Here is a 9,315-nt window from a genome sequence, read left to right as displayed (position 1 = left end):
GTTCGGCTTACGTGACCTTCTTGGCCAAGTTCTTGAAGCCAACACCTAGGCAGGAGAGCAGCACTGTCTTGGTCTCAGGGTCAGGTTTAATCTTGAAGGTGACGCCAAAAAATTCGCGCAAGAGGCGTAAACACGAAATACTGTGGGGTGTAAGCTTGCCTATGCGCACCTTGGCAACATCTTCCGGTCCGAGCGCCATAAGCAGCAGCACAATCGTTTGATTTGTTGAGTCAACGCACCCCCCTCTTTGTATCTCTTCACATAGCGCGTGTGAAGCTCGTGTAGCCACATCTTCAGGCAAATCTCCCGGCTCAGCTGCCGCTTCGGACCCTAAGAAGACACCAGTGGTCGTTTCAGCAACTAAACTCAATGCGAAACCCGGAGAGTGTCCTGATTCCACGCCTTTAAAGTGGTCTGAGTAAATGTATACGTCGGGGAGCAACTTATTGAATAGACCACGACTGCTTTCAACAATGCGATTGGACGTTTGCGGGGACACTCGCGTACTGTACGCGACACCACGAATGCGTTTGATAAAGCCTTCCTCTGTCAGGGAGATAGCCTTGAGCTGGCGTATGAGCGGACACCGGAATATTACCTGTCCACCTCCGAGGGGTTGTGCGCCACGCTTTTTCACCACGAAATCTAGTCCATCATCCAGACCAAAATGTCGCAAAAGTGGCAATGTTGTGGCCTTGAAATTATCCACTGAGTTGTCTATATGGTCGTTGGTCACGCCGTCCAGTGTTGCGTGCAGCGGCTGCTTGGCAAATGGCGCAAGGACCGCCAAAACCTCCAGAAACCAACCAATGGCGCGTCCAGTGCCACAATCATGAGTAATTTGTCCACCTAGCACGAGTCCTGGTTGGAGCTTGAGTTTTGTGCCTGTTTCGTTGATTTCTAGACGGCTGCCACTCGTTATGCGGTCTAACAGCCGCAATAGATTTGCTTCAAAAGCCGCAAGCCCTGGGTTTTCGTCCTCTGAGCGAATATTTTCAATTATTAACGGACGACCGCTGAGAATAGCACAAATTAATCGCTGACGAAAGTGTGCGCACCCCTGGAAGCGTAGCACGGTAACACGCGAAGTGGAACGAGATGCCATTTTATATGAAATGCTGATTGACTGGAGCGCGACGATTGGACTATTTTGTGTAATTGAAAAATTAAATTTATAGCTACATTATATGATTAGTAAAACGCACAAATTAGATAAAGTTTAAACTGTGTTTTTACGCAAAGTCAAGGATAACGCGACGTTCTCGCTCTGTTGCACTTGATAACGCTGATTGTCTATTCGACCAACCAGGTTTTGTAAAGACTGATCCCTTGGTTAGAGTGTACACACATGCGTGACAGTTCGTCCACGCGGCAGCTACATACGGTTTTAGACCCAAGTCTTTGGTTGTCCCGAGGAGACAACTTATCTGGCAGCCTCACGACCTACAACGGCAATTGCTCTCCAGAAAGCCTCTACCATGCATAAGAATTGTATTGTAATACGCTCTTAGGAGCATCACATTCAGAAATCTTTGAAAGCCCAAACTATTCATAACGTGACGTAAGCTTGATGGTGGTTTTGCGTTTGAACAAGATTCAGACGGGGTATCAGTCTGCAAAAAAAGTCATTACGTGCTACACTTCTGCATATACGGTGTTCCCATTAGAGAAAGCGTTGAAGCGACAGATGTCACGAATGCTCGTGCTGTTGTTAAAGATGCGCCTCGCCATGCAGACAATTGGTGCCAAAGAGATATTTCGACGAGCAGCCGCCAGCCGGTAGATACCAATATTACCTGTGTGGACAGGCTGATTGTGCAAGTTGAGGTTGTTTGATTGGTCATATGCTTTACGTTAGCAGTAGTCCTCACGCGATGCAATGAAGATAATAATACGTCTTGCGACTACGTACAGAAGATCCGTGAGCTTTGTGTCAGCTTGGTGAATAAACCACTACCAGAGGCAGTGATGGTCGCCACGTTTATAATAATGTCTTCCAAGACGGAAGTCCTCCGCTAGAGCTCGACGACTCTGGATGATGCAATTATTACATACCAGAAACTTCGACTGTTGTCAAAACGCCACATTTGGTGGGAGGAACATCGATTCCATGGCCTGCCTCAACTCTTGCCATATAGCAAAGTAGTCAGGGCGGTTGGCTTTTTATATAACCGCCCAATCTTTCGCACGGTCATCCAAGTGCGACATGGCGAAGGCCACTTGACGGCGGTAATCACGAATTTGGGCAATCGCGATGGTTATGCCCAATTCTCACTGCCAGAACGCAAGATTTTCTCTTCGTTCCCATGAAAGATTATCACCTTGATTTTCACGGGACGTTCCGTGTGTACCAACGGTGTCACCACTACTTGAGGAGAAGACGGAGTTGACTTCGATATATTTGCGATAGAAATTCCAAAAATTCCTTGCTCATACGCAGCAAATTTGCCAAGCGTTAAGTTATCGCTTCTTTATCCATTTGGAGCGTATTGGACACCGCGTGATCTCCGATTCAAGCTTGCAGTCTCAACACACACTCCCACTGCAAGTATGTTCGGAACGTCAGTACACCCTGTTGATCCAAGGACGACCACCGCCTATGGTGTCTCCATCACCCATAGGTAAATCCATCGAAGTTGTTGGCGTAGGAATGATACCAGGTGTAACAAGGATTGCCCGTCCGTGTACACACACTTTCTGAGAAAGGATTAGGTCAACTTACACAGCTCATTGCGTGTTACTCGCTTCCAGGGAGCCGTTGACTTATGTAGAAGGGGGACATGTGCAGTGATATTTACTTGTTATAGCCAATAGGATTTAATCTCCCTGGCTTCATAAGTACTTTCAGGTCTGATATCACAGAAATATACAGCTATACAGGGTAAACAGTTGATGTGAGACACGCAAATGATGTGGCCCACACAACATGTGTCATGGAACCTAACGCATTACACAAAGTGGTTGATGTAAACAGTCAATAACTTTATTCTATGGTCCCATATGTCTGATAGCCGGCATCTCACTGACCTCCAACTCCACGAGGTACGATGAACCAAATTCCCCCCCTTTAGGCATAAGACGGCCGACAGGAACTTGACATTTAAAGCGAGGAGCTCGACGATCTCCTATGCGTGGAAGCTCAAACTCGGAACTGGAAGAAGCGGAGACGTAGGGTGCAGATGCTTGGGGTATTGCCACAGATGTAAAACTTTCGAGTACCACGGTGCTATTTATAAACTAAGCAATTGCTATTCTCCTCCAAATCGGCCCTCACGTCGCAAAAGATTGCTTTTGTGCTCAATGCGTCTGTGACCACATTCTCGAAAAGGTAGGGTGAATGTCGAATATTTTGGTGGATCTGCATCATCTGTATGGGTTACCTTCTCGAAAATGGCAGTTCAGGAAAGGTGTGACGCAGTGAAACCTTCAAGCTCAAAAGAGTCTTTGATGGCCATAAATCCGGTAATGTTTCAGACGGATTATAGGCGTGCCACACGAGAAGTAAACTTAAGTGCAGTTTCTGTCGAAGAGGCATCCCCAACATGGAAAGTGTTTGAGCCAAATATATTGAAGACGTTAACACCGCCTTCCCAAGCGTACTGTGTGCAATTTAGTATCTTATCCACCCATCTAGGGAGAGGAATTCTTTGCTGTCTCAATTTAATTAGCTTTTTACATTTATTCCCGTGATGGACTTATCCCATGCCATAAGCGGCCTCACGTCGTAACTCAGTAGTGCTCCCACTTTTCTCTGATTAAGGCGTTCTTCGAAATGTTCCACCAGCGTACAATCATAGTCGTTGAGTGCTCCCAAACAAGCAACTGCCGCCTTCAGCCATCTGTGTTATCTTGAAAGCCTGCGTATATTAGGCGTGTACAGCTGACCACAGAACAGATTATCGAACAACTCGTGCTCCATCCTCACAGAGTATATAAGCTCCCCAATACCTGGTCGTCGAATTGACGCCAAGTATTTCCAAGTGCAACGAAATTTCCATAAATTTATAAAGTAAAGCTCCGACTCTTTTAGACCGCATTATTAATATTGAGCTTCAATGCTCTACGGGATGACTTTGTCACACTGAAGTGCTGACACAACAATACCAACGCTTCGTGTCAGAAAAAAATATTTCATATCGTTAAGGACTGGCACTCTACTCTCGAATTACAGTCGCCACTGGCTCTGATACGAGAGAGTGTGACAATGGGGTCCCTTCTACTCTTTACCAGCCCTGGTACAGGAGAAACCAGCTCGCAGCCGTACTTTTGAGACCTATCAGCGATACACTCTGGTGATCGCAACTTACAAATGTTTTTCTCCGACTCAATAGAGACACTCTGGAGATTGCAAAATGAATCGTCCCGTTCTGATTCATCCCTAGATCGTGACTTACTGCCGCTTATGCTTTTTGATCTTTGGTTGTGGCGCCTAGCAATACAATCGCTATAGCTTATGCACAATCTCATCGCTTGCACGGAAGCTTTGGCAGCTACGTGCCCACAAAATAAAGGTTCTGCTTCCTGGCGGAGGTGAATTCAAGGCTCGCCGAGATCCACCAGAAAATAAGTGTAGCATCAATGTTTGATCGAATTACGGCTCTTTGCTTCAATTGTAGGATAAGATCGTATTTCGACTCCAGATTAGGACGAGACATGATTCCTCACTGACAAAATTTCAAGACTTAAAGATTTAACAGAGCCTTTGACATTTTTACCAGTGTTCAATACGCACGACGCACGAATACAGTATCCAAATTTGACATCGTTATTCCCTCCGCGTACTGTGTATTGTCTTTGACAGCCGCGCAGGGTTCATAATAGCACGACGTTTTTCAATTATAACGAATTTCACGGATTCAAAAGGTGAGACAGTAAATTTAACAACCATCCTGGGCTGTAGATCTCACTTCTTTTCATTAAAATCGCTCTCTTCGAACTGTGCCTCATTGACTCTGACCCACACGAGGCCACTCTGTTGCCACTAGGACTCAACATTTACAATGCGAGACGTCAGCGAGTAGGATCAACTTGCTGTACCTCTCAGCTGAAAGTGAAGTGGGCATGTAAGGCGCAGATGTTTTTGCGGCCCGAAGATTGAGTATATGTGAACATCACGGAGCTAAGAACTTTTTCTCATCATGGATTTAGTTCATCGCCTCTAACATGCTCACAGAGCTTATATGTTCAATGCCACACCAGGCACTGGCGCCGCGGTTGATGTACTTTACATTGAATATGGCGCCTACCGCTTCGTCGAATGTGGGATGGTGAGCGTGGACGACCTCGGTGCAAGATTGACCCGCTTGGAGACCCTCCATGAATGCGGTAGATTACTGCCCTCGGAAGAGGATCTAATGGCATCGTGGCGATAAGAATTTTCGGACATATATCACTAGTTTTCACCTCCCATGACGGGAGAACAAGAAAATCGAACGCACCCGCTACGCTGATTCGGATTGCGAACACCCGGGACATCTGTCCAACGTTGGAAAGCCTCCGAGGTATTGCGCGCTAGTGGCCATTCTCGCATGCGGCGTCGTAGTTTCAGGTCGTCAGTGCGGCGCGCTGCCGCTAGGATTGGACCATGGCCAAGGTCATGACCATCTAAACTTTTATATTTCTGTGAGAGATTTTTTGCTAAGGTTCTCAAAGTCTAGATGCGCAACATAGATATCTCACATCTTTTCCCCCACCGGCTCCGGGTTGGGGCGCTCCTGGGTGTGTCTGTCCAAAGCAGTTTCAAGCTGGTAAGGCTACCAGGCAAGCAATTTTTTCGTTCCGTAGTTGGCCAGATGATGATAATCTGAAAGCTGCTGAATCCCATTTAGAAAAATGATAAACACAAACTTAATATGCTGGTCTTTCTGTCCAGGGAACATGTATTCGAACAGCATGTTCCACTCACGCAGAGCACAACATCCTGTCTTGACTCGGTCATGGAATTGACTAGAATTGATCTTAACTTAACGATTTAGCTGCTGACCTTGCACACAGGAAGATTAGTCATTTGTGTTCGCGTTAGCAATCACACAGAGACTCGATTAGTGCGCTGTTTTTTGAAACGGGGTCGAGAGTCGCTACCGTCAGTGTGTTTGAAGGTTGATTAGCGATTTTAAAAACGCACACCTTTAGACTATGCTTAGACTTAAGCCAAATACATGCGTTTTATAATCTCTTACATTAAGACTTTCGAATTGGGACTTTTTCGGAACTTCATCATCTCCATGAATAGCAAAACTAGCTTTCCCGGTCCATAAAAACTCCTTGCAACAGTACTGGCCGGGGCTTATATTAGGCTATTGATTGGACTAAATCTCCATGTTTTTAGCGTGCGAAGGTGAAGAGACATTTTTAAATAAACAGAGGACATGTCAAAATTAGTTTACTGTTCTTCGCGGAAAATGCTTAATGTGATATGACAAAATCACTTTAATGATGGTTGAAGAGATGAAAACATGAGCGAGGAAGAGTTGCAGAGGTGCGATACTGGGAGAATAACGTAAAAATTTTGCTGTTTGTTCAAGTATTGTATTACTCATAAACTAAATAATTTATATTTGTATACAGCGAACTGGAAGCACAAAAACGAGGTTGCTGACTCATTTACAAGTACTACATCGCTCATGTACAGCTGCCATTCCCAAAAGTCGACTTCAATTATCTATCCCCAAGAAATTAATATAAATGTCGTGTATCAAAACAATGCGCCGTTTCTTGACAGTCTAGTAAAGCATACATTTAAGCGTAAGTGTATGTCTGGATATGAATTTTGCTCGAGATGATTAGCTAAGATGATTCAGCCTGATATCGATGCGCGACTCTGTACTATGATGCGTAATCTTGAAAAGTGCTTTATCAATATTCCAAATCCACATGGTGTTATAAATCGACAAAGCTGTCATAGGCATGCGCATACTTGGCTTTGTATCGTTCAATATTGCACAAGCTTTCACTTTCATGACTACATCTTAAACGGCAGATGAATTTGTACACTAATTTTTGTGCTGCTGTTTGAGTTACTGATACAGATGTCATACGATGTTAGGCAACTGATCTTACAGCACTCAGAGTTAGCAAGTGCGGAGAAGAAGTGGTGGTTTGGAGTTTCCGGTGATCCATCAACCTTTTGACGGCTACAAATTTAAAAAGGGAAGCTTTGCTTCAATCACTCGCGCTACGGGCGTTTTGATATTTCAACTTGTCAAAGTGATGGCAAACTCGTTGTCATTTTAGCTACTTTACGTATTGCGACAATGAAATCGAGTCTAATGCAGCCTTCACTGCAACGGCAAAATCTATTCTATCAAACTCAACAATGCATTTGATTGCACCCTGCACATATCGCGGATTGTGCGGTATCCATTTATATCTGACAAGCAGAGGCTCCAAAACTACATGAGCGAGGTTTACCCATCCCTCGGTTTCATACTGACAAAGGCACCTCCACACCGCACAGAGAGATGCTTGTTGTGCGGGGCTCAACAGTCGATATCTTGGATTCAGTGCTGGAATAAGTAAAAGGTGGTCGATCATCCATTGCACAGGACAATTGATCACAGTATTTGCATCATGTGGTCATTCATGGATTTCTTATGAAGAAGGGTGCTCGATATTTATTTGTGCGGTACGGTTGAAAGCTGTCGAGGTGGCCAACATAAACTAATTATATTCTGGTCTGGAGCAGGCGTACTTTATTTCTACAGCCGACTACACGAGCGAGCTGCATGCACTCATGACCAAACAGTCGGCACCGGAGCACCGAAGTTGTTTTCGCTTGGAAATGTAATCGTCTGCAAGTATTGAATCCTGTCTTGGATAATCACGTATGCTGGAATATCGAATTGCATGATGTGCCTCTATAAAGTTCCGACATTTCATTATAAACATGCTGCGCATCCTTATTACTTGCAGTTGCCGCTCTATGCCACCTAGGTTATAAATGTGATCAGCTCGTTTTTTTTAATCAGAGCAAGGTCGACGGGAGGCTAACACGTTCGGATGACATATATGGATACAAGGCAAAATAATTTCGAGCGACAAGTAAATCAATCATGAACAAAGCTGGGACTTAGTAAATCGATGTGGTTGCCTTCGCCATCACAAAAGATTTGAACAATTAACAAGTTTAGATATCGACCTCCGAGTATTTATTCATGTGAGTTGAATCGTGAAGGGCATTAGTATATTTTCGGTCTCATCGAGATCGTCTTGTAGTCCAATTTTGTCCTCGTCGCCGAGGATTGATCGGACTTGGGTAGGTCGACAACATGCGTGACACACCAAGATTTGACTTTATTGCTCATTGCTCCACTTTTATTTTGGATGCTCGTTTACCCGGCAAGAACACACTCTAGGCTCAGTGGCCGTGGTCAACCTTGACAAATGTTATGATTTTACGAGAGCGAATACACAAAACTTGGGACTTGCATGAATTTTCCGACCGTATGGTCTTAGATGAAGTGCTATGTAGAGATCATCAACTTGTGTGGGTTCGAAATCTTAAATGCGCTGGATCAGCTATCAAGAATCACTGCAGGATTACCACCGACAAAGAGAGCTTTTAAAAAAGGCTTATTCTTGACTAAAATGGCCAGTCTACTGATCGACATGTCTGCTTGGAAACATAAGTGAGGATAAACTCACATCACTTCCACCACCTAGGTATCATTGAATTTACAGACATTTGCACCAAATAGGTTGGCGATGATTCGTTCGAGATACTTGACTATGCGTTCGACGTGTGGGGGGACACATTGCAATAATTGTTGCCCTAAGCGAATTCTATAGGGCAAGATCGTCCTTGTACAGCGAAGCCTTGTAAGTCAAAATTGATAGCCTTGTCGCCAGTCGCCGCTCTATTATTAGTCAAACGTCTTGAACTATATTACCGTAGTTAACAAAAAGATTAATTGAGGCATTTTCAAAAAGCGATCGAGCTAACATTAAAAATTGATCGATTCTCACAAGAAATTGTGATTATTTTGTGAGCTTTTGATGCACCATTTTCAAAATTCAAACAAGTGAAAAAAGCTTTATTCCAAGTCCAAAGATCGCTGATTGTCGATGAGTGATTGATATACACCGTTTTCCTCGTGTTTCGCCAAGAATTCAGCCAATTTTGAAACGTCATGAAGTTGATCGAGTAGCAAGAGCATGTCACTTCTTGGTCCATGTTTCCTAAAGACTTGTGAAAGTAGAAAAATATGGCTTCGATTTCTGCTCCCACGTCCTTGTACGATTCAAAGCAATGGTCTACCTTTCTGTTGTTGTAAAGGATTTCAAGAGCTTTTTCATCAATGTACGGTGAAGTTGCCG

General features: G+C 44.3%; 3 protein-coding genes across 3 annotated transcripts; 1 reads left to right on the top strand and 2 right to left on the bottom strand.

Moving 5' to 3' along the window:
* Positions 1 to 7: 7 nt before the first annotated feature.
* Positions 8 to 1,105, bottom strand: PHALS_13938 (18s rrna biogenesis protein rcl1; the record flags this gene model as incomplete). Its single annotated transcript, XM_024718223.1, has 1 exon — positions 8 to 1,105. The coding sequence occupies one exon, from the start codon at positions 1,103 to 1,105 to the stop codon at positions 8 to 10; it is 1,098 nt and encodes a 365-aa protein (XP_024571556.1).
* Positions 1,106 to 3,390: 2,285 nt separating this feature from the next.
* PHALS_13937 (uncharacterized protein) lies at positions 3,391 to 3,690 on the top strand (the record flags this gene model as incomplete). The annotated part of the gene is made up of 1 exon (XM_024718112.1): positions 3,391 to 3,690. One exon carries the CDS (start codon positions 3,391 to 3,393, stop codon positions 3,688 to 3,690), a length of 300 nt encoding a protein of 99 aa, XP_024571555.1.
* A 3,543-nt stretch (positions 3,691 to 7,233) lies between these two features.
* On the bottom strand, positions 7,234 to 7,533 carry PHALS_13936 (uncharacterized protein; the record flags this gene model as incomplete). Its single annotated transcript, XM_024718001.1, has 1 exon — positions 7,234 to 7,533. One exon carries the CDS (start codon positions 7,531 to 7,533, stop codon positions 7,234 to 7,236), a length of 300 nt encoding a protein of 99 aa, XP_024571554.1.
* Positions 7,534 to 9,315: the final 1,782 nt, after the last annotated feature.

The sequence above is a fragment of the Plasmopara halstedii genome (assembly GCF_900000015.1).
Source record: "Plasmopara halstedii genome assembly, contig: Scaffold_7, whole genome shotgun sequence".
NCBI classification, from domain to species: Eukaryota; Oomycota; class Peronosporomycetes; order Peronosporales; family Peronosporaceae; genus Plasmopara; species Plasmopara halstedii.
Note: the sequence above shows the minus strand (reverse complement) of the source record. Positions and strands in the feature narration are given on the sequence as shown.